This window comes from Lutjanus erythropterus, chromosome 18 (assembly GCF_056507025.1).
Source record: "Lutjanus erythropterus isolate fLutEry1 chromosome 18, fLutEry1.hap2, whole genome shotgun sequence".
Lineage (NCBI taxonomy): Eukaryota > Metazoa > Chordata > Actinopteri > Lutjaniformes > Lutjanidae > Lutjanus > Lutjanus erythropterus.
The window spans coordinates 17,013,546-17,039,746 of NC_139334.1; the positions used below are offsets into that span (position 1 = coordinate 17,013,546).

The following is a 26,201-nucleotide window of genomic DNA, read 5'->3' on the forward strand; positions in this document are numbered from 1 at the left end:
ATATATATAGTCACATCTTAAGTTTGCTAATGTTAACAAAATGCTAGTTACATGACTTTAGATTGAATTGCTAGATTAATTAATGTGTTACTAACATTAGTTATCAGATGTAATTAGCTAGCCACAACTGATGTAGATAAGCTTGCTGTTTGGTTAGAAATTTGCTATAGAGCAAAACATGAGCTAACTAGCTAGCTAATGGTTGACGTAGATTAGATAGTTAGTAGCTAGTGTTTTGTTGAGGTCAAGTTAAAATTGTGGTACTTCTCTACCACTAACAAGCTATTAGTACACTGAAACATAATTTAGTCACAATTGTTGGAGGTGTGCAAGCAGCGGACTTTACACTGGGATGAATATCCCATAATGCAATTCAGTTGTAATGTTAACAATGTGACAGACAGCTCTGGTATAATGTAAATAAAGCTTCAACAATAAGGCTTTACTTTGATAGGTGCATAATATATATTTTTTAATTAGTTAATTGTGGCAAGGGTTACAACAGTTATGCTGGTCATCCAACCAGCAAGGAAGCTGTTTATACACACATTCCCCTTCAATATGTATGGTGTCAGTAGATATGTGCAGCATTTCATACATGTGTAAATATGTGAAAAAACTCCTACAAAGCCAGATGCTGTTTATTGCATCTATTCAAGACATCTTGTGCCGACTGGCACACAAAGATGGCTCCCGTGACTGACTTTGAGAGCTGACAGTAATATTGAACGAGTTGAACATCAAAGCTGATTGCCTCATGCCTTTTTATCCATGATCGATGATGAGGTTTTGTTTGTGCTGCAGAAGTTGCTGCTTGTAGTCAAAGGGACAAATATAAGTGGGGAATACATTTGAATGTATTTCCATGAGAAGAAAACACTTAAAATTGTCTATGTGCTGCTGACCCATGGACGTCGCCGCCAAATCAGTTCCTCTGTCGAATGTTCGTAGGATAGAAAATTAAAGCTGCGTCGAGTGTTCCAGTCGGACGACTAGCAGCTCTCAGAAAACAGGCTTTCATGTGCTCAGGCTGACAGGCTTTTGATGTAAGTAGCAGAGTCTGAGATTAGGCTCGGAGGATATCAGACTGGCCTTTCGTGAAAGAGAGAGGAGGAGAGACAGAGAGGAAGAGAAAGGTGTGAACATGCAGGGTGTACCTGATGTTTATCTACACTGTATAAGTAGAAAATATCCCATTTAAGATCTATAGCCAGTATGTTGAGATGTGTCTTATAAATACAAATCAAACAAGCTTCTCCGCCACAGATGTTGAGAGGAACACACTGTGACAATCAACTCTTTGTATTAAAAGTCTTCATGCTCTCATTAGTATTCTTGCCAGCCTCTTTTTTTGGCTCTTCCCTTGATATAGACAATATCTCTAGAGAGAAAGAGTCTGAGCATCTCAAAAGCTTCATTCTCAGAGAGAAAAGACTCAGAACACATTCCCTTTCTTCTCACCACATGTGCTGAGAGAAATACCATAATGTTCATTCTTGACCTTCAAACAAAAAAAAAAAAAAACTGTTTTACCACAAAATCTATTTTACTGTGGAAGTTTTGGTCATATCCTATGGTTTTCCTGGGCAGACAGAATTTCCCAGATATTCATGGGGGGATTGGAGATCGGCAGATTGTTTTTTCTGTCTGTTCTGTCAAGAATAAGCATAAATTCAAACATTTAAGGCAACACGAGTTCTGGGCACCTACAGTCTACTATTCACTATACTCCCTAACCCCTCAGTTACTGTTAAAGTAATTTTTGAAAACATGGGGTCTTGGTTTCACTTACAGGTCACACATTAGTGTTTTTACTGTACTGCTGTTTGCAGACGTGGTCAACATGCTATTGTTTGCAGCTAGAGCAGATAAACACTTTTTATTGCATTTGTTATATTTTTGCGCTTGTGCTGAGGGTTTTGTAAAGGTGGTAAAAAAGAACCCCCTTCCCCAACAGTCTCTTTAAATACCAAGCATCATTCACTACAACCCAATGTAGACTGCTTCATCAATATTCAAGGGTGGATACCTGACCCAGGCTTGACGAGATGGGCCAGATTTGGACAAAAATTAGAAATGATGCATGGGTTCAGGTCATGTCAGCTAGGCTAGCTTGAAATGGTGCTATGAGTTCTTTTCAATGAAAATATAGTGGAAAAAATGGTTGGATTATGTAAATAGTTCAGTTGAGTTCAAGAGTTCATGAAGACGAAGATTTGACATATCGTCAGTGGTATTTATATCTGTTGATGACATTTTGTAATTTTTTTATTTTAAAACAGTCTACCTAGAGTCTATTTCAGAGTAAACAGACAAGCTGTAAACACGATAACAACAATTGCATGACAGTTTAATAGGTGACAGGGTAAAAATGCTGAGAGATGGTCTAAAATTTTGATATTAAAAAAAACCAAACAAAACATTTATATTCTATGCATTTTAGCATCTTCATGGTTTCCAATAGATCAGTGGTTTCCAGTCTTTATTTGTAGTTGCTTTTCTTTGTGGTAGATTCCATCATATTCCTACATCTGCACTGCTGGTGACTTTGTAGTGACTCACAATTGTCCTTGTCTGGCGTAGGGTAGCGAAGCCTGTGACAGGTTAACCTGCAATTGACCCATGTATGTGCGGTCTGATTGACATCGAACACAGCTTTGTCATGACAGCCTTCCCTGCTTTCTTAACATCGACTGGATAAAAGACGTATTTTAGAAAAGTGTCTGTCCTGCAGTGGTTTGACTTTTGAAAACTAGAGCCATCAAAATGCGGGACATGGACTCAATATGTGGGACATGGGATAAGAAATAAAAATTCCATGCTGACCCACATAAGATGGGACACCTGGTCACCCCACGGGATAACATAAACTCTGTGCTTCAGCTTGCATAAACAGCTTGGTTAGTAGTCCCTCAGACTCAGGACAGGCTTGGACATAAAACAGCAGAAATGCTTGTCGGGTGGGGGTCAGTTGCGGTTACTAGTCCTTCCTTAGGTCGGTTTTGAACATACAAAACAAAATGCCTGTAGGGTTCGGACAGGTTCAGTTACTCGTCTCTCAGACTCAGGTTCGGGTTTGGACAGAAATACGCAGCGGCATGTGGTTAAATCCATTGCTTTGCAGACCTGGTGTGCCTAGAAATGGTTGCTAAGCTCTGATTGGACAATTCACAAAGACTGTATACAGTTTATGATTGAAAGCTTTAAATGGATGGAGCCTGTTTAATCAAATAACATATTTACGGCATTCTAGTGGCTCAGCAGGGTTACGAGTCATCAAGTTTTACAGGAAAATTATGTTGCTCTCTACAAAAAGGTATTTACTCCTAAAAATGTTGCTTAAAAACATATATTTTGGACATTGCTGTAGTTTTGTCTGGGTATCTGGAGAACAAAATGCTTACAGTATAATCCCAAGTTTTGTTGTCCCTAAACCCTCTCTGCTACCACATCTGTCACAATAACACATAATTTGAATATGTAATGAAATGCACTGAACAACTAAGTAAATGAAGTCTACGGTAGCCATCCAGCTCAGACATTAATTTTTCATTCCGTCTGAAATATTTCATTCCTAATCACAGTATGAGCACTAATTTATCTTCCATCCATCATTTTAAATGGAATACATAATTCTCTATCTAATCTGAGCCATATGTGGACGACTGCTAAAATCTTGAACCAGGGGTCAAATCAGACTTCCAATGAACATATAGTATCTTATTTGATTATGAAGCTCCACAATGAAATAATTGAATGAAAATGCCAACAGGACGCCAAGTCTGAGGTTGGCCCGCAGCAGGCTTTGACCAATCAAGGCTAAAAGCATTACTACAACTATTTCTGAGTGATTTAGTTTTTTCTGTAGGTCAAGTGTTTTTCATTTTTTTATTCTATCAGACTTTAAGCTACTTGAGTACCGAAGCAGAGAAAACACATCACAGAACTTTCAAATCAATCTTTAATGGCTTTTCTTGTTATTTCACATTCTTTAGCCTACACACAGCACCAATTTTAAGGTTACTGGGATCCCATTACTACAGGATCAACTGGAATGCTTTTACAATGTCCAGCCTCTGCCCATTACCCATCCATCTTTCCCAGAGAGAATGAAGGAATAAAAAACATCTTTCAAAGTTTGAATTTTTATTTCCCTCATCTTGGCATCTCTATTAGTGACAGGAACAGAATTGGGAGAGCAGCCGTCTGGCTCGCTGACTGGAGGACACCCATATGCTGCTGTCATGTTCTCTGCTAATTAGGATTAATGGCAGCCATGACACTGCCTTACTCCTTAGCCTCATGCAACTACTTGTAGGAGGTTGTATGAGTAGATGGTGGTCAACATGCCCACATTTAGGAGAAACAGAGAGGGATACCAGCAATTTATTTTTTTAGGTGGACCTTGTTTTAAGTGTACACTATATACAGAATATTTTAGCTGCTTTACTTTGCTGTCAGACAGCCTTTTCTGACAGGAAACTTATGTTATACAAGCCAAATATCGCTCTTTCCAAACCTACCAAACTACATAATCGAAATCCAACATTGCAGAACACAGGAGATGCTGGTCTACCACTGCCTAGTTCCATTAGCTTGTTGTGTTATTGTGCGGCCTACGTGTTTTAAAAGTGTTCAGATTCACCAAAGTCACATAATAACACAAACAAACAAACAGATTAATGCAGCAGGAGAACAGCAACTCCTGTGTTGTGTGAGGTGAAATTACTGATTTTGCTGATAGGGTCTGGTTGGTTTGGAGAGCGCAATATTTGCCTCATAATAGGTGTTTCCATCAGAAAATGCTGTCTCATGAAAAGGTAAAGTGATGAAAATATTCTAAATATAGTACACACTTAAAGTGATATTGATTTTTTTGTGGATGTTTTGTTTAAGTGGCTAAAATACCTTTTGTTGCCTGTCCACAGCAGTGCATTGCTTAGCTTCCATGTTAGTGCCCCTCTGTGCTTCTCCAAGCTGGGATCATGCTGACTGTCATCTACTGTAACTGATACACTGACTATCGATAGGTACCTTGTATAACCCCACTTCAAATAATCCAAACCATCCCTTTAACTTTTAGCCATGTCTCTTTACCCTCACAAAAAAGAAAAAAAGCTTATGTGGAGATTGAAGTGTTGTGGAGATTTCTAGACAGCTTTCTTTCAAGACCGGCCAACGCTTTGTGGTTTCTCAGACCATCAGACAGTGTTTGATGTTTCTTCAAGGATTTCTGATGCCAATACGAGAGATTTACTAGCCTCAACTTTTTCTTACATTTCTTCTGAAAGCAACAGAAGTCCAGTGTGTTGAGTGCAGTGTTTGTAGTAAACTTTGTTCGTAAAGAGCACGACTTTCTGGCTTCTCAATAATTAATGAGGTGGCATTACTGAGCTGCGTTCTCTGAAGGACAAATTAGAAAGCACAGCTTGAACGAGAGAATACAAACACACTAAAAAAGAGCAGATGTGACGAGGAAAACCAGAGGCATTAATTGCTGATTACTTCTCCACTAATCTAGATTGTGAAGACCCTCAGATTCCATTAGCTTTACCCTTGAATCTAAAACAAAACACTAATACCTGGAGTTTGTGTGGCTGAGATATTCTCTCACACCAATTTGCAACAAGGCCTTCGTGTCCTTAGATCTACCTCATGAAAGGTGTGCTCGGATAGCTTACCCTGTGAAATTAATTAAAGTACACCCAAGGCTTTCAGAGTTTGAAATCTGACACCCTCTCAGCGCTCTTTTCAGCTTACTTTACATGAAAGATATTTTTGTAATACCCTCTGCCAAATTCACTTCTAGGTGTTTTTTTCCTGCTACAACATTGAAACCAATTGATGTGTAGAAGGTTAAACCTGAATTCATTGATTTTTTTTGCCACTTGGGAGAAGCAGAGCAAGCTGTTGTTAAACCTAACTTTGACATCACCTTATAAGTTGTTTGGACTCACGTGTTAGCAAAAAGTTATCCAAACAGAAGACGTGGAGCAACTTCAGCATTCATTCGGGGTTTTGTAGTTTCTGGGAACCCGGTAGTCAAAGCGCATACATGCATTTTGATTCTGCAGTCACGTACATATGCAACGTCTGGTCAAACTTTCAAAATAAAGCCTGATGAGAAACATTTCAGACACTGTTAGATTGCCAGGTCTATTACACACTTTGTCATGAGACTAGACTGGGCTCTGGCCACCTGGAAAATGTAAGTCACTTTCCTTTTATCTCTCTTTTAGTCTCCACCAGATTGTCACTAACCATTTGCTGTTTGGTGCTGGAAAGGTAGCACACAGGGAGTTTTTTGTTGTTGTTAAAACAGTTCCCTGCTGCTGGTGACAAGGTTGTTGAAAGACATGAAACTTAACTAAAACAGTTAAGTTGTGGGCTGCAGACCCAAAACAATTAACTTCTCGGGTTCATCACTATGACCAGTCCTGGTGCCAGAGTTTTTTTTATTGTTTATTGCAACAATAGATTAATCTTGAACAGTTCTATATTATGTAGGTTTATATGTTTAAAGACTACCATAATAACATGTTTCTTTATTGCATGTTTTAATGATGATGCTTAAAATTTTGTTAAGGTGATATGAATTAATTGTTACCTGATAGTGCAGCCTATTATTTGTAAGGATGGTGAAAGCAGAGTTGGGTTACTCCCCTGCAAGGGCATTTTGGTACCATGGATAGACTAACATATGTTGCTTCTCTGAGAAAATCCTAACTGGAAAACTATCCAGGAGTGCCTATTTGGGTTTATTTTTGGTATCTTAATTCTCTAAAATGAGCTTTGGGAAAAGACTGCTGACAGATGCACAACTGCCATCTGGTTCTGGGTTAACTGCTGGTGGCGAAAACTGTGATCCAAGTCCAGTGGAGGAAAGTGGAGAGGAAATAGCAGGGAAGATGGCACAGTGGTGGCTCCACTTGTCACAGTTGCTAGCTTGGTGGCAACCAACTGGAATCTGCAAAACTGCTAGCCCTGGCTGATTTTGGACAGTTTCTGCACCTCCTGAGTGGCAGTCCTCATTAGGTAAGCTTTTCTTGTTGGTAAACTGCTTTCATAAGTCAATTTTCCACAGAAACACACAATTGCTAATAACATTACTTAAGCCAAGCTAGCCAGACTGCACACACAGAGCTCATTTTACTTAATAGAGAGAATAAAATAGCAACATACCTGGGTACAGCAAATATCGAGAATGAAAGGAGAACCTTGTAAGTTTCACTGCTCGTTTTCAGAGCTGAAAGTGCATCACACTGTGACATCTTATCTGCAGCTATCCATAGGTAAGATGTCTGGACACTTTTCACATTGCACATAGTCAGCTGATCCATTGTTGACATGAAAATATCATGTGTGTAGGATCATCTGTGGTAAATATAAACAGTAAAGACTCACACTGCCTAAAAACAATTTAGATGAGTATACAAGTGCCCGGTCCTGTGCTGAGTGCTGTTTGCTGGTTTGAATGGAAATTGATGTGAGCCAAAGGATGATCACCATGCAGCGGAAGAAACACTGTGAACTGGTTGCAAGAACAAGAACAAATTCGATGGACACCCTGATTAATTGTTATAAATGCCCGTGCAGGCAGCGACAGCCCAAGTTAGTTAATCTTGAGGCAGAGAGGGATGGAAAGTTGGCAATAAAATTATGCACACCGGTGATTTCAGTTCGGAGGCAATGTTTCCTTTACATTTCCATTTTTATTGCTGTCCATTCCAGGTCATTTCATGCGCAAAGCAACATCAAGCCTAAACTAATTTGTTGGCAGCTGTTTCACATTCTAAACATTTCCATTAGCAGCCAAACCCATCCACATAATGAAATATTGTTCAAAGGAAAATCTATTTCCAAACTGTTTTATTTAATTTCACAACCTCAGATTCTGAATTTTTACTAGGATTGCTGAAATACAAACCATATCACTCTGTATCTATATATGACATCAGACTGGTTTTGTTAATATTTATCCAAGAATCAGTGAAATAGAAAATTCAGAGAGAAACCCAGGAAGCTACAACACTTCACTGTCCATGGTAATGAAAACACAAACAAGAAGCACTCTTAGAAATAAGGGTTCCAAAATGGTTTTTCCTGAAGTGCAGGGGTTCTACTTGGACCCATCTGCTTCTTCAAGAGCATCTTTCTTCTTCTTGCAGAAGACTAAGGGTTGCACTAAAAACCCTTTTTATCCAAAGAACTCTTGTTTTTTTTTGGAAGAAAGAGTTCTTCAAGGATTGTTGAAGGCATGAGTACTAAAAGATCCCCACCCTTGAGTGTTATCTGTGGAATATAATTTGGTTCTTTGCAGAACCCTCAGAGCACAAAAAGGTTAAAGGTGAAAGCCCTGTAACAGAGGGTATTTTTGGTAGTTCCAGATGAAACTCTTAGAAGGGGAAAAGGTTCTGGAGAGAGCCCCCAGCAAGGGTTTTGGGTGGAACCATTATACCATAGATGGGTTTGTGTAGAACCTTTCATATAGGTCTTTTCTACCAAGATGGAACCGACCCTGCTGTATCTCAAACAGCTAATTTTGAACCATGTGGAGAATTCTCAACCAAAATAAACTGGTTCAGAACCTGCACAGTTAACTTCCCACAGGAACCAAAAAATCTGTTGATGACGTCCTTAATTACAATGGTTCCACTCAAAACTGGTGGAAACGTGGATTAGTTCACTAAATAGCACCAAGGTTCCAATGATCTTGAACAGAATGGGTTCAAGAACCAGAGCTATATTGGTGGAAAAGACGCTTTGTGTGGGTTCTAGATGAACCCATTGGAATATAAAGGGGGTCTTGGTAGAACCCCCTGAGTGGGTTCTAGATAGAATTCCCAGAGAAGGCTCTGGGTAGAACCATTACACCACAGAAGAGTTTTCTGTAGAACTTCTCATTGTGGGTTCTGGGTGGGACCTCTCAACGATGGTTCTGGGGATGATCATTTATGTTGGGTTTTAGTTCTCCACCAACACAGAACCAGACCCGTTCTAGTTCAAGTACCAGAGTTTGAACCATTCTGAGCATTTCCATCAAAAAAGAACTGGTTCAGAACTGGAAAAGTTGGTTTCAAAGTAGAGACCAAAACTAGCTGTTTTTCCTTGGAACCGAAGTGGGTTTGTCATATTCTCCAGGTTGTTGTACTTTTGGCAGTGCCTTCTATTGATGACATCCTTGATTACAACGACTCCATTCAAAACTGGTGGAAATGTGGGCTTGTTCACTAAATAAAGGATTTGACTAAGAAGCAAAAAGGTTTCTCCAACAAGCTGAAGAACCTTTTATGATTCTAGTTAGAGCCTTTATTTCTAAGAGTGTGGGACTCTACAAGTCATAACAAAACATATTAAAATGCAACATTTATTCCGTCCTCTTTACTGGGAAGATATACCCCTTGCAGGAAGCCAAAGGCTTACATGTGAACTGATGAATAACTATAAATATTCAAGTGGTGAAGCTGCTTTTTTTTTCTCTAAATGAGAAATGGGTGGCATGGCCTGGGTGAGTTACTTCTTCTCAAAGACAGAGAGATAAGTCTCTCTGCTCGCAGTTCAAACACTGAAAGCTTGTGTCCTTCCCTCTGGCTGAGGTGAAGTGAGAAAGCAGGATGGGAGGGAGAGGACGGGATGGGACGGTTTGACTGTGGGAGGGTTCGTCCTGGTGTCGGATTGCACAGTAAAATGTCCTGAAGGTTATTCACGTTTGATCAGTGTATCCATTATGCTCTCCTGTCGCTGACACTGATGTGTCGCACGTCCGTGGGCAAGATAAGGAAGCTCTGTTCTGTGAATGTGCATGATGGGGACGTGTGTTTGTAAAAAGAAGTAAAAAAGGTGCAACACACATGCAGAAACACACACATTTTCACCTTATACATGAAAATACATGACTTGTGAACACATACAACAACACATACAGATAGTCTTGTCAACTGACACACACACACTTAGACCTTAAACTAAACTGACACTGTACATTTTTTATCATTTCTGTGTGTGTCTTCACTCACACTAAACATTTGGTCACAGCTTGGGTGCTCACACTGAATGTAACCATGGAACCCTCCATCATTTTTGTTCCAATTCCAGTAAAACTTATTGAAGCAAGACAAGAGCTCCTCAACAGTGTTGGCAAAAAACATAAACTTTGTACAATTCTGATATGGATCAAAAGAGAGAAAAAAAAGACAAATATGGGGCTGCAGATGGCCGTGAAGATGCAGACAATAGCTTATAGTCTATCTGTGCTGTGGTAAAGTTCAGTTTTATCACAGCACTCTTGGTTAGGACACAGATACAACATGTAAAATACAACTCTAATAATATTAAAACAACTTAACTACAGTTAATCTTTTGACATCCATGTTGGACTGTTCAACTGCTCAAACAAGACAGCTGACCAAAATTTCTGACATGCCAGAAATTCAATCGATCATTGTTCATTCAGGCCATTAACATATATAGAAATGGATGACATGACAGCTTCCCAACAATGAAGCCAAAACATTGCGATCACCCCCTAGTGGCGGGCTGCAGTATAGGTCATAAATCCTACCTCCTCAATGTTAATTGATTGGACATGGGCCACATTTTTTCTCTAACATGGTACTTTGGCTTCTTTTTTGTACAGCGGGAGGCAGTTGAGATGCGGCAATCATCTTTATTAATGTCACTGATAATATCCCCGTCATCTACGTACCTTTTAAAAAAAAAAGATTATTGGGTTTCCCTGGTAACCCAGTGTTTAAGGTCACAGCACTATGAACTGTGGGTAATTCCTTCAGGAAAATCCTGTAGAAATGCGGACTTATGGAAAGTGGCATGAAGGGCTCAAAAAGTTAACAAAAAGTGTCTGTGAGGGTGGACATGCCAATTGGACGTCTACACTGTCAAGACGGCTTTCTGTTGATCAACAGTGCAGATTTGTGGGTCAAACTTTATCAAGTTTGAACTTTGTTTACGTCTACTGTGCACTTTGCTTCCACAACTGAGTTCACAGTGATTGTATAGAAAATGAAATGAATTGGCCGCAAATTCTCACAATTTTGAATGTTGATGCGACCAGGAATTTAATCTAAAGAGTGTTCGCCTGGCTCTATACATTAAAACACATAAAAGTTGCACACCTCTCTCTTTCACATGTGTACCTTATGCATGAAAGCACATGATTCAAAACCACTCTTTCTTACACACACACTCCATTTAACTGATGGTTGTCCAACTCTGACATGAGTGTGCATGTGCACACGCACACACAAACACACACATTCGTACCTTATGCATTAATACACAATTTAAAGGTACACCTCACTTTTTAATGCACATACTCTGCCATTAAGTGATGGTAGTCCAACTTTGACATGAACATGCATATTTTGTATGAACACAAACACAGAAACAACCACACACACACACACACACACACGCACACACACACACACACACACACACACACACACACACACACACAGACCAATATCTAGTCAGGCTTTGCATTTTACATGAACACACACACACTCTATACTCATATATATATATGTATGCACAGTATATATGCACATACACAAAATCCAGAGGAGACCCTCGCCCCTCATCACGGCCTCTGTCACAAATGCTTCTTGTCGTCAGGCTCTGTGTGACTCCCCTGAGTCGGTTGCCTGGCAACCGTGGCTGCATTAACATGCGCGAGAGAGAGGGAGCAGGGGATACCTCTTGCCTGTGGAGCGAAAGCAACCACGACAGCGTCAGTGTGAGGCAACGGGTTCCTTCACAGCATCCCCCCCTTTCTCTCCCTCTCCGTCTCTGTCTCTCTCCGTCTCTTACAGCCGTCCAGCGTTCACGCTCTGCTCAGTTAGTTAGGGATACACGCTCAGCCACTGGAGCGCAAGGAAAGGTATGTTAGGTTACACATCATGTAGAGCAAGCAGGGGCTTCCACCACTTCAGCAGAGGTGCCTTTTTTCCTTTTTTTATTCTTGTAGATGAAACATTTAAAAGCTGAGATGTCAGCAAAACATGTTTAACATTGCTGAGCAGTATAAAAGTTTGATAGAGGAGATGAGCCTTTAATAAGCGCTGATAGGGCTGTCTTGGCAAGAGAGACAGGACTTGAAATCTCTTCCTTTTTTTTGTAAGCTTTGCGGAATAAAGACAAAAGGAGGATGGAAATGTACACATGAAACAGCTTTGTTACCCTCCCGCCCCCATCTGCCCATCAACTGCCTCCATTCTTCAACTTGACATCATCCTTCCACACAGACAAGGAGAAGAAGAAGAAAAAGAAGAGGAGGAGAAGAAGAGAGAAGCAGAGGTGGGGAGGCGAACAAAACAGACAGAGGAGGAAGAGGAGCCGAGAGGAGGTGGAGGTGGTGGGCAGCACAGTTTCGGCTCCCGCAATCAGGCTGAGGAGGAGAAAGTGAAGGCGGCGAGAACTTGGCCACTAGTGAGATGAAATTTGGGGAGGAGACGCTGGAGCTGACGAGAGCCCTAAAATTGGACCGCCTGGAAGACGAGCCAGCAATCTCTGGATCCTGTGCCCCTCCACGGCCAAAGGATGAGAGGGGTCGACTTTCACCTTAGTTGCCAGGGATGTCTGTGCACTACGGAAAGGCGTCCCCCTCCAGCATGTCCAATGCTATATTATTCCTGATGCTTTGCAAGGTAGGTCCTCAAAAGTGCCACTGTCATCATCCCACATCCATCCAGTCATCATCATCCTGTGAAAACTGTAAAAAAGCGCTTAATGAATCTTTAACCATTTTAAATGCCATGACAGTATAGCTATGAATTTATTATGCATCATGATATATTCTTTATAAATGTGGAATATTTGCAGGCTCAGTTGTCTTTGTATGAATCATTGATTCCTGTAGCAGAGATACACTGAACGTCCAACCATGCTCTTTTTTGTCTTGTCTGCTTTACTCTGAGAGACACTACAAGCTGTGGTGGTTATTTGTCCAGAAAACACGTCCACATGGCCCACTGGGAGTTGATCCTCAAGTTTAAATGCTTATTTTACAGAATTTCTGAAATAAAAGTCTTTATTTAGTTTTTTGAATGTGAAAGAATTAATTTATGACTGAACTGTGAGTTGTTTTCTTGAGTGGAAGTTAGAATGGATTAAAATAAATCTTCCGTGAACCTGTTTTTAGTTTTGCACAAAACCTTCAGTGTGCTTTTTGGATTTTTTTTTCTCATTTCTCACTGAGACTCTGTTTCATCCATGCAACGAGCCCCTCACAATCAGAATATACTTTCATAAACCTGTTTTTGGCAAGACATACCCCAAAATGAGCTCCTTTTATTTGTACTAATCTGCAACCCTCCTTAGCTGTCAAAATCAAAGTCCTCGTCAGTCACTTTAAGATGCAACTTCTTGCGTGTCTGAACTTTTCTGTGGGTGGATTTTTTTGACTGATCAATCAAAAAAATGTTCCATAATCCAAAATAGATCTGACACTCTCCTCTCACTCACAGAACAGTGAGCACAGGTTATGGAAAATGGGTCAGACTCACTATTGGCAGCATCTGATTTCACTAAAAACTCACTCTTTTTCTCTTCCTCCTGATTTCTCTCCATATACGCACTGTTACTACACAGTATGTTTCTGAATGTGTGTGTGTGATGGGCGTCAACCTGTGTTTGTGTGTGAGTAGTACACACACACATAGTGAAGGGGTTGGGGGAGCTGCTTGCTTTAATTCCATTTTATAACAATGCCAAAAGCGACTGTGCCTGTCAGACTCTGTTAGCATCTGGAATCATTTGACGTGCTCGGGATTATTCAAGTGGCAAAAGGTTTTTACTCTCCACTGATCTGATCCGAGCTTCTGTTAGTTGTAGCAGGCAGGAGTGTCCGGATTTGTTGTCCCAGGTATGGCATCGCCCCCCTTTTTCTCCATCTCATCGTCTGTCTGTCTGCTCATTTCATATAAATACGCTTCTGGCTGTTGCTGTACGAGTGAAGAGCCAGGTGTGAGCTTCCCTTGTAAGAGAAGAAAAAATCTCAAGCAGATGCTTCTCATGTCATATTTGAGTCCTGAGTGGCCCTGACAGCGACAGACCGGCCCATGATTAATCACAGGGGGAAAAGTTAAGACGTTAAAGTGCTGGAATCGTTGGAAAAGAGCTCTTGAGTGACAACAGGAATCAATAGTGAGATAACTAAATCCTCCTGTACCCTAGAATAGCACACAGTCAAATGACTAATCAATAAGAGGGGGAGAAGTGGATACTGTGTGCTGTATCTTGACTGGATTAATAATCTCTTCATCTGATATGATTAAGCCACGCTCTGTCAGTTTATTTCAGTTCATTTCCTGGATTATGACAGCTCTGATCTCTACCACACACACTGTCCTGTGCTAAACAGACAGAGGGAGTCGTTATGGGTGGGTAATGATTACGGCACATCGCAGGATGCCAGCCACTTGAAACAGAACGCTCTCTGTTGAACACTGGAGACGTGGGATGAGGAGGCGCTGGACGGTGTCCAGAGGGTTTGCCATACTCGCTCGTGAAGCAGTTTCCTCAGCACCCAGGTTTTGGCAGAGCCTGGACAGAAAGATCCTTCACCGCCACTTACACCACCATCCCCCCTCCTCCTCTCCAGTGGTGAAAGGAGATCCTTTACTTGAATAAAAGTACCACTACATTAATGTTAATGTACTCCATTGCAAGTAAAAGTCCTAGTGCCTCATTTATAAAATAGACTTTTGATCAATTTGGATTTTAAGTATGACTTATGAAAAAAACACATTTAAGTAGATTTTTACAAAAAACTCACTTTGACATGGAAAAGTCGAGGCTTGACGCAAGTGATTTTTCTGCTGGTTATGTCAGGGAGTTGCAGTTTGGGTTGCATATGCACTCAAGCTTGTAGTGAATTTTGCAGTAGTTTGACAGGAATTATCAGTCAGAGGTGGGAGGAATTAAATGTGATAATACAGACAACAACACAAGACATAAACTGTAATACAGTGAAGCACCACTACATGACTGAGCCCTCTTCAAAAATTGTTTCAGTTAAATTTTACAGTGGTCTGAATCTAACTTGCCACCCCAGATGGTTTGTTACACAGAATCGCCTGGGAAATTGTTCTTAGAAACAGTTTGGAAAGGGGCAGGCACTTTTAAAAAACTCTTTGCAAGTGAGTGGCGTCTGAGTGCCACCTAGGATGGCGATATGGCGATATGGATTCTCACGTGATCTCATGATATCATGAATCCAGCTGCCTTGCAAGGTAAATCTAAATAAGGATCCAGTTTGAGGTCTACAGGTAAGGAATGCCACATGTTTTACAGAATATGGAAAGAAAAAACTGCTTGTCCAAACAAGGATCTGTGTGGGGGAACCTTCTAACTCCCGTTGGATGCTCCAGGTGTTACTGAGCCTGAAGCTCTGAGTCGAACTGCAAGGCCACTGAGCACCTGCAGGTCCTGATTATGTAGGAGATTTATGGATGAGTTTAAGACTGGCAGAATTAATGAAATTATCAAAACATAACATATTTAATTTTTCAAGAACACAGCAACGATGTGATCCTGTCCAAAATGTTAATTGCTCGATTGTGTACCATCATAAGAGGCTTGGTTCTTGCGGATGCTGCTTCTGCATCTCCTCTATCATCGCTGTGATGTTGTCTCCCAAAAAGTTTGCTTTTCTCTTTTAGTCCATGGCTATTCCTGACTAAACCCTCAGTTGTGCTGCATTAACAAAGGGTCACAAAATGGGCTTCTTAGGACCTGCATTAGGAAGGAATTTTATGTTCATGATCTTTTATAAGTCAAACATAAGTACACCGTTAGAAGTTCAAGTATAAACCTAATAACATTTTCATAAATGAGGGCCCTGCATTCAAAATCCTACTTAAGTAAAAATACAGTTATATTATCTGTAAAATGTGCTTAGAGTATCAGAGTAAATGTACTTGTACTGCAGTAAAATGTCCCCTGTGACAGATATAATATATATAACATTATTAGATGCATCAATGTATATGCAGCATTTTACTGTTGTAGGTGTTTGATGCAGTAAGTTTTGTCTTTATGAGGTTAACAACCTACATAGTCACAAGATAAATCTGAAGGGTTGTTAGATAATTTAATGAGCAGGTATAAGGCTAAGGCATTATGGACGGGGCAACAAAATTTTCCAAATTGTCACAGTTGGATTTGCCGGTCTGCCTGTCTCCTCACCTTCACCGTGTTCAGCTTCGCCTGCTTCTTCACACTTTTTTTTTGCCAGACATGTTGCCATTGCCTCTCTGCTCTTTTCATTTTCTTGTTCTCTCTGTACCTTGGCTTTTCTTTTTTGAGAGCCTGATTTTTGGTGAGACATTTTGACTTCACTAGTCAGTGCACTCATGTGTGTTCTGCACACTGGCCAAGTGTTTCCACTGCACCATTTTCACAACAGTGGGGAATGGGAATCAGATGACAAGCTGAAATGTGTTTTAATAATAAGAATAAATGTATCTTGTAAGTAATTCATCATGTAAATGCATACAGATTTTATTGTCAGTGCTATAAGTCAATGAGTAAATTGCACACAGACCTTTGCATGGGCCCCCCTGGGCCAGGGTCATGTGGACCCTTTGACCTCCATGGCAGTGGGCCTGTGATCCCCTTTAAATCACCCTTTTTAAAATGTTGTCATTGGCATGATCAAATAAAAAAGCTTGTAACAGAATTACTGTAAGGTAAAAAAAATGCGTGAAGACTCATTGGAAAGTCATTTTTTTAGTAGCATTAACAAGCCCATGCATGATGTTGCAACTATAAAAATCACCTCATACGTTTTACATAATTTCAGCAACATCTGTCTAAAATTTTAGATCTGTGAGCCAAGCTTTAGGGGAGCAAATGACTTCTGACAACCCCAAACCTTAACCCTGACACTCTGGTGGATTTTACAGGAGGAGAAAGACAAAAAAAAACAAAAAAACAGTTCTGCTGTGTCTGTATTATTTTTTTAGCCTTGTTGTCTTGTTTTGTTTGGAAATTACTTCATATTCTGAAACAGTTAAAATGAAGGTTAGAGGTCGGGAACTACTAGGTTCATCTTCAACAATGTATTTTAAAAATTTATTATTTTTTGTAAATATTAATTTGAAAAGTAAACAGTAACTTTAGCGGTCAGATAAATGTAGTGGAGTAAAAAGAACAACTACTAGCTCACTACTTAAGTAAATGTACTTGGTTACTTTCCACCACTCCTCCTCATCCTCCTCCATCTCAACATCCTGGGGCATGTTTTTCCCCCTATGTTTTTCTGCTGAGCGCTTGTATATATCAGTGGCAAGCAGGCGTCTTCATGCATGAGGGCACATCCAGCGTGTCACACAAAGATCTCCATTCAGGTTGAGGAAAACCGTGTTTATAGTTCTCCCCAGGAGAGGCAATCAAAGCCCATTGTTACAGATCAGAGGAGGAGGGCACACTTTAACACAGAAACACAGCCTGATGAGTTTTTTATGTGTGTCAGGAACACAATGCATGTCAATGATTGGACGCTACTAAATCTCCCTGTGTGGGATGTTAGGACAATCACTTTGATGCTCTTAACCTTATAAACAAGCCCAAACAAAAGATCTTTAACATTTATAGATTGCGAGGCCTTTTAATCCATATACACAAAATCCATTTCATGATGGTGGTGCTTCTGTAATTGCTTGAATTGTCAGCTGCACATTGTTTTAAAGTGCACTACTTTTTATTAAATGAGACAAAACTTAGAAATAGCCTGGTCTTTATTAGACAAGAGACACCATACACCTAACAGTACACTAATAAGACATAACAAGCCATACTTTTGTATGAAATTAGACAAAAAACTAGAAATAATATGTTATTAAACAGTATTACACCGTAATTGGACTTTATTAGATGGTACTTAGGGACGTATTACCACAGAACTGTACTGTAAACTAAGTAAGGCTGAGAGTCAGTACTCAACACCTTTAAGGAATTGATTGAAATAACGCAGTACAGAGCAGTATTGATATTTCTCCAGTCAAACAAAACCTGCATTCAATATTTTAGTACCCAGATACTTTACTGTTGTTGGTATCACTTTAAGGGCACTGGTATTTGTGCTGGTATTGTAATTTTTTCAACGACATCCAGCCCTAAAACTTAAATGTATTATTTCTTGCTGTTGGACCCTTATTAGGCTTTTAGACTATTTTAGCCTAATAGAGTGTAATTTTGGGCACATAACAGAAGTGTACTGTAAACTAAAGTGTTTTATTTGTATTGCTAAATAGGGATGTAGCAGATATCTGATTTCTCTTTAGTTTTCAGTACAGTTCTGTCATAATGTGTGCCTAGTTACCTCCTAATAAATGGTCTAATACTGTCTTATAGAGAACATATTGTTTATAGTTTTTGTCTAATTTGATACAAATGTAACTGTTAATTACTGCACACATTTTTTGGGTTATTTTTAATACTTAAGTTATTGTGTAATTTTGTGTTTCTTATTAAGCAGTACAGTGGGTACATTATTTATATTTAAGTAATAATATTTTTACAGCATCATTGAGTTACTTATAAATTATTATTTCATTGTCATTTATAGTACTTTATGTATTGTTTCATTTGTATGTTCATGTGCAGTGTTTAAGTAGAGTTATTGTATTCCCTTGGTTGAGTTAGATGGTTCCTACCTGCCCTTGTTTTTGTGGGGACAGGTTTGAGTGATACACACAGAGAGTGCCTCATGCTTAACAGTGAAGAGAAGTTGCTGTACCCCTAAGTTGGAGTGTGTTTGTACTGTCATGCTGCGTTGGTGACAATTAAACGAGGAGGAAGAAAGAAATATTGTAGCCCACTTATTACCCACAGCCTGGAAGAACAGGGGAACACCGACAGTCAAGAAAAGAGGGTTACACAAAGTATGACTTGTTATGTCTTATTAGTGTGCTGTAAAATAAAATGACCAAATTTTCTATGATTCTCATGTTTCGCTGTAAAACATTTACACTGCAGCACCGGCCTTATAAAAATGACTTCAACTTATTGTGATCAACTCAGTCAGTTCAGTTTCCTGCAAATTCTACCTCTTTGTAATCCATCTACAAAGACAACACCTAGACTTTGATTTGCTATAACCGATTCTTGGCAGGTGATGATTACTGCCAAGACCTTTTTCCTCTGCCAAACTGTCTGAGAATACAATCAGCAAGTCAAAGAAAAGGGGGGAAAGTGGTGCACCAGTGACATAAAAACTCTCTACTTTGGCAGAGCTCCTTCAAAAGGTTACATAAATTTCAATTATTGCAAAGGACGCCTGCAAATGAGCCTTAATAATGTGGGCTTTGCAAAGGTTAATTGCTGTAAACAAGTGTGTGAAGTTACGATTCATCACCAGGAAAGGGAAGGGATGTTTTTTTGTTTTGTTTTGTTTTGTTTAACTTGAATTTGTGATCTTGTGAGTGGCCAACATCGCATTTTCTGATGGATGATTCCTGTTGAGGTGAATGCAGCACAGAGAGCACAGTGTAAACACAAAACAAAACACATGCCAAGGCAAATAAACGGTGAATACCATTTGATTTGTCATTTTAGCAAGTTCAGCTGAGATCCTGTGAAGTGTCACTACACAAAAGTATTTTGAAAAGGAGCTCAGGGTTGTTTTTATTCTTGCAGCTCTCGGCCTAAAAGGCATGATTGTGTACCCAGGCAGTACTTCAGGTAACGTCTTCTTGTAAACTCCTGCTGGAAGTAAGAAAAGTGTGGTTTATCTTGCATTCAACGTTTTACTAAGACGAACAGTTCCCTGTTAGACGGTTTATTTTTAGTCTGCATTAGCTTACATGCTTTACTGTTGCTAGTCAGTGTATAAAATCCACTGACCCGCAAAAGGAGCACTTTTCTCCCGAGAGGTGTTTTGGATGCCAACTCGCACAAGCTGCTGCGCCTGCGGGCTGAAAACATACAGCTAGTTTCTAATACTCCACCCCCGGCTACACAAATCAATACGTACACACACTCCTGAAATGTCCCACAGCTGAATAGAGGCAGGAATTTCTGCTGTCTTCTTTCACTCATAGAGCTGCCAAGGCTATTCCTCTGATGTCCAGCCTGTCAATCAAAGAGCGGAGTTGGTGTCTGTTTTTAAAAGTTCACTGTTCACATGGTGATGGTCATCTATTCTCACTGTAAAAGAAACATCATACAGGAGTTTTCTCATTAACTTAATGTAAATATATGTTTGTGTTTTTTAATTCAAGTTAATTTTCAGAACTTCTAACTTCTTCTAACTTGACATCTTTTGACTTGGAATTATGAGTTAATGAATGTACTGTATAGAGTTTAATAAACACATTAAATTAAGTTTCTAAAGAAACATGATCAGATAAGCAAGTAAGTCTCTGTTGCTTGTTTTCACAATAATGAAAACACTACATACATGCTATCTCAACTGAATAAAGTTGGGAATGAATAAGCAGAAATGAAGAAAACAGCGTGTTTACATGACAATATTTTATGTAGAGTAAAAATTTAGTGTACACTGCTTACACCATACTTCATAACATGTTTATTATACTGGTAACATAAATAAAGTATGGTATGCTAGTGTTCATCTAAGTGTTAAATTTATTATTTGTGCCACAGGCATTTGTGTCAACAACACCTCACTAGATTTTTCAAAACAAATGTCAATGTGGCAATGAACATTTTGAACAGTTAGGATTGTGTAATGGACAAAATTCAAGCCTGACCAATTAGATCACAGTCCTCTTAAAGGTCCAGTGTGCAGTTTTAGGGAAATGTATTTGCATAATATGGCAAAATTGAATATAATATTTAAAAGTATGTTTTCACTCATATATAAATCGTTCTGTTTTCGTTACCTTGAAAAAGGCTGTGTATATTTACAAAGGGTGCAGATCCTCTTTTCCTACAGTATCCCAGACTGAATAAACCAAACGCTGGCTCTAGATAAAGCCTGTTGCATTTTGTTTGAGTTTTGCCACCAACATAGTTTCTCCTACATGCTTGGAAGGGGAGAGTGAGACAGGGTGAATCTGCAAGCTCCCTGCTAAATGACACTAAATCCTACATACTGGTCCTTTAATAGTTAATGCAGAACCATGGCTTTGATTTAGATTGTAAAATCTCCAAAATTCCTGCCTAATTAATTAACACATCCTCTTACCAACTGAATGCACTGTAATGAAAGCTGTTCTAAAGCTGACATAAAGCATTGATGTACACGTCTGTTGAGGTCTGTACTGCGGAACTATGAATACATTTTACACAGATTATATACAGCATAAAGCATATATTTAACCTTGCCAATGCAAATGGATCATCCAGCAGTTTGATTCTTCATTTCACATTAATGAGACAGCTTTTAAGCTGATTTAAATCTCGCTGTGTGTTCACGGACTTCCTCTTTTTCACATTAAAACTCAGGAGATGATGACTATATTTTATTGAAGGAATGGAAATAAGTAATTTACTTCGGATGAAAAATCTTTTCCTTATCCTTAAATAAAACATCTTTACGAAGGCTTATAGGTGCAATATGCAGAGAGCAGCAGTACAGTAGGCACATTTAAACTTTGAGGTCTTCTATACTATGCGTGTGTGTGTGTGTGTGTGTGTACACATATGTCTGTATATAAATCAAGATATTTAACTTCCTTTGAAGCATTTTTTTCTGTCTTTCACACGTGAAATTTGAAGGTAGAGAGAGGAGGGAACGGGGTAGTTTGGCTTTTTAAAAAAGGTTCTTTAAGAATCGGGTGGTGGGCAAGCTGCGGAACCAAGAAGCACACAACATAAAATAATGCAGATACAATAGCAAAGTATGAAATATTACATATATAAACAAACAAATAAAACATTCTGCTGTGTGACATCCCCCCACTCTTTAATGTTGGCAGTCTCTGCAACATTAAATCAGTCCATTAGTCTCTGTAGCACACTGGCGGTTGGAGTCCAGTCTCCATAATGAAGATCCAAATGCAAAATATTTGCAGACCTGGTTTACATCGACCTGGTGCTTAGCTTCCCTAGCTTGCGCTTCCAACACAATGTCAACTTTTATAACCAAAATAAAACCAGTATGTCTGTCATGTTGGCCTTCCCTGCAACATTCAATCAGTCCATTAGCCTCTGTAGCTCACTGGTGGTTGGAGTCCACTAACCCTTCCATCTGTTCTTTCCAGGCAAGGTGTCTCAAATCATCTGGCCCTTTGAACTATGGCAACCAAGGTGCACCAGGACATACAGACAACAACATGGCTAGCTAACCTCCGTGGTTATCACAGCTGCTCACAAAACCTGATCCTGCCGACATCGCCAAATTTTATGTAAGGTGAAGGGAAAGGGGAGGTTGAATTTTATCAAAGTGCAATTCAAATTTGCATAACCACGGAGTACACACATAAAATCATGCAGATAAAATACCAAAACACTGAAATACATAAAATCATGCAACATAAAATACTGTAGCAAATAAAAAAACCTAAATATAAGCAAATAAAATAAAACCAATACTTCTGCAATGTGATATCCCTCAACTCTTTATTGTCGGCAGTTCCTGCAACATTTAACCAATCCATTAGTTGGCAAAAAAGTTGGCCAGAACAGTTTCCTACATTTTCTTTTTGTATTTACGGATAAAACTGTGACAAAAACAGATTTGGCTACCTCAGTCTGGACAATAATGCATGAAAAAAGTGAACTGGCATTGCATTGCAGCCATTTTATTTTCATTATTTAATTTAATTTAATTTAATTTTTTCTTACTTCACTTTAACTGCTTTTTTTTTTGTTATGTTACTGCCTCACCAACCATCTCACCAACAGATCACTTTTATTTTTGTTGTATCGTCGTTATCGCTGTCCACCATATACTGTGCAAGCACTATCTTCAAAGGAAAAATTAACCAGTTGCAGTAACTAATACACAGACTGTGTTTTTCTCTTCTCTCTCTTATCTGCTCACTCCAGACTGGTCTGAGACGAAAACTGCAGACTTTTCCAGGGAAAATGGTAAACACTCTCCACAGTGATGAGGAAAAGGGAATCCAAGACAAGGAGAGTAAGGAGGAGAGCATCCTGGCCATGTTGGGCATCATTGGGACCATTCTCAACTTGGTAGTCATCATCTTTGTCTACATCTACACCACCTTGTAGGTCTCAAACTCTTACCGTACTTCATGGGCAGGCGGATCAGAGCTCATTTGTGCTGTTGTAGCGGCAGTATGTTTACTGATTTGGAGATGACGATGGAAGGTGCGAGGAAGAGCTTCGCCGGTGGTGAAGTGGATCTAAGACTATGTGACCGTCATATGGAGTCCATCCTGCATCACTTCAAGCTACTAAGACTATGTGAGACTGGCTTGTTCCTCTCCTCTTCACAGGTAGAATTATCCAGAATACCTGGTCACTTTTGACTTGTACATAAATGCATGAACCTAATGAGAGACACTCAAAAAGTTGCAGCTTTCACCTACACAGGGAAATGAAAGACTGCAGAGACAGAGCATGGACACTTTTGGAAAATATTTTTCAGATGTTCTTATTAACTGAAATATGAAAATGATCTGAGTTGCTTACATGGGGTAAAAGATAAAGATGTACAGAGAAGGTAAACACAGGTATCTGCATTGCTGTTTATTATTTTTCTCAATGTTTCTCTCAGTAACATCCATTTATATGCGATATAAACAGATATTAAAGGTTTAATGTTTGTTTTTATACTGTATTTCTCGCTGTTTTCTTGGAAAATTTACTTTGGATGGTGTTTAATTTGACTGAAGACTATATGAAAATGTGTTGCATTTGTTTAACATACATTTACTGAAACAAATGGTGTCTTTAAATGGCATTAAGTCAGCCTGAAGTGCTGGCATGCTATCCGTAAATGGGTGCACTTGACATTGTGCTTGACATAAAATGGTGGAAGATCAGACAAAAATGGGCTTGATTATCATTTATGATTCAAGTTTTTAATGCATCACTTCAGGGTCATAAGCACTAAAAAAAAAGAAAAAAAAAAAAAAGATTTTAACTTTTCCAGCTCTGGAGGCTGAGGAGCATCTTCTCAGGAGAACTGAGAAAAAACCTTCAGCCAGATGCAGCTACTTAGGGGTGATACTTAAATTGCCAACATTTACATTTACAATAAGAGATACTTGGGGCACCTGTTCACTCATATGTGTACATAGAATTTACTGAGCTTGAGAGTTTGCATTTTTCAGCCATTGATCTCAGTTTATACATTTCTGATTCATAATTTAGACTTGTGCGTAATGACTGTATGCCTTAAAACATGAGGAAATGGCTATTTCCATTATGTATAAAATTATCAGGTTATTACTATTTTGTGAAAGGGTTCACTTGTTGTATATACATATATTTCAGTGCCAATGTCATATTGTTTTTATTGATGAAAGGTCATTTATTGGGTCATTTTATAAAAGTACCTGTTTTTGTCTTAAATAACATGCAAAACCTTGAAATGTGGAGTTATTTCCAGACCTGGGCCCATTTTTCTTCATTTATATCTTTTTCTGTAGTGTAAGATGGTCAATACTGTAAATGATGTGAAATTCACATGGGACTTTTTTGAGTAACTTTTGGTATTTTTCTCTTTGATTGACTGAACTGACACTGTGTCATTTGTCCTTGATGTCTTACACATCATCTCTCTGGGAGATGTCAAAGCTAAATTTTACTTGACCCAGGAATGGAAATATGGCAACATGTTTTTGTACTTGAGGGTAAAACATGAGCAGTAAGTGTGTCAGAAAATCATTTCTGCATTTATAGTTGATCATAATCTGGGCCAGTGTGTTTCAGCTTGTACAGACTGAATCAGGTCAAGTCATGTGACAGTTTTGACTGATACAAACTTTTCTGTTTTCTATTCATTTGTGTATAACACGCAATATTCTCAGTTACCTCTGAGTTACAGATTAATTTGATTAAATTGCACAAAAGGAATAGTTCGACATTTTAGGAGATATGCAATGGGTTTCTGTAGGTTGCCTGGCAACTAGTCTTTATGCTAAGATAACCATCTCCTGGCTGCAGAGATGGGACCAAATTGTTGTTTTGCAAGTTACAAGTATGTCTCGAGCCTTTGCACTCAGGTCCAAGTCAAAAAGGGAAGGTCCCAAATCGAGAAATGCCGTTTAAACAACAGAGCCTCAACATACCGATTTTTGTGCAACTGTCAAACAAAGTTGTAAGTTGTTGGCATCTCCATTTTTCATACTCCAATTAGTTTTTCTCTTGATCACTACATAGGTTTTGTACATTAATGAAATTATCTGTTTTTTTTTCAACTGGAGTTTTAAAAAGGTAATGCTAGTTCTTAATGGTTCTCTTCTGCAGCTTGACTGGATGCTGTTTATTGGTTCAAAACAAAGTGGATCAGGGGACTTGCTGGGAATTAATAGAGCTAAAGTCAGTTGATTCAGGAAATGAAGTGAAATGACATGACTTGTGGCACACTTTTTAATATTTGTGCTTATTGTAAGGTACAGCATCAACTATTTTCTCGCAAAACGCTCAAGTCAAAATAAAGTCAAGTTGTGAGCCTTTAAAGTTTTGTCAAGTTGAGTCATCAAATTTGTCACTCAAGTCTGACTCAAGTCCAAGTTATATGACTTGAGGCCACACCTCTACCAGGCTCTTACAGAGAGATATGAGAGCAATATCGATCTTCTCATTTAACTCAAAAAGACAAAAAAAAGTGTATTTCCCAAAATGTCAAACTATTCCTTCAAAAGAAAAGAAAGCTATAAGAGATGAGAGAAGGTAAGTGTGATGTACAGTATGTAGAATGTATGTTGGGTATAGAAAACAGACTACATTATGTGTGAACTATTATGTTTGTGTCCGTCAGTCAACAACCTCATGATTTCAGAAAGTGCCTGAGATCAAAGTGTCTCAACCTCACCAGTCAGAGGCGATGGAAAGGAAAACACAAACCAGTGAGAGGAGGAGGAGTATCTTGCATTTAATGGGACTGAATTTCTACTACATGGCTTCGTTAATAAAGTCAGCCAGTTGTTTGTCTTGGGTGAGGTGCTCCTACTTGTTTAACAGAATATGGAAAATGAAAGCCTAGTACAGTAAGCACATGGACAAGTCTTACGAATGTATTCATATTTGATGTAAAAGTTTATTCTTCCTCTTATCTTTATTGTTTACTTCTCTTTCCT

The 26,201-nt window shown here is 39.1% G+C and overlaps 1 protein-coding gene across 1 annotated transcript; it reads left to right on the top strand.

Annotated features, from left to right (window-relative positions):
• The first annotated feature begins 11,715 nt into the window (after positions 1 to 11,715).
• On the top strand, positions 11,716 to 25,520 carry tunar (TCL1 upstream neural differentiation-associated RNA). The gene is made up of 2 exons (XM_084743194.1): positions 11,716 to 12,665; positions 22,978 to 25,520. Exons 1-2 carry the CDS (start codon positions 12,594 to 12,596, stop codon positions 23,161 to 23,163), a joined length of 258 nt encoding a protein of 85 aa, XP_084599320.1. The 5' UTR covers positions 11,716 to 12,593; the 3' UTR covers positions 23,164 to 25,520.
• The last annotated feature ends 681 nt before the right edge of the window (positions 25,521 to 26,201 follow it).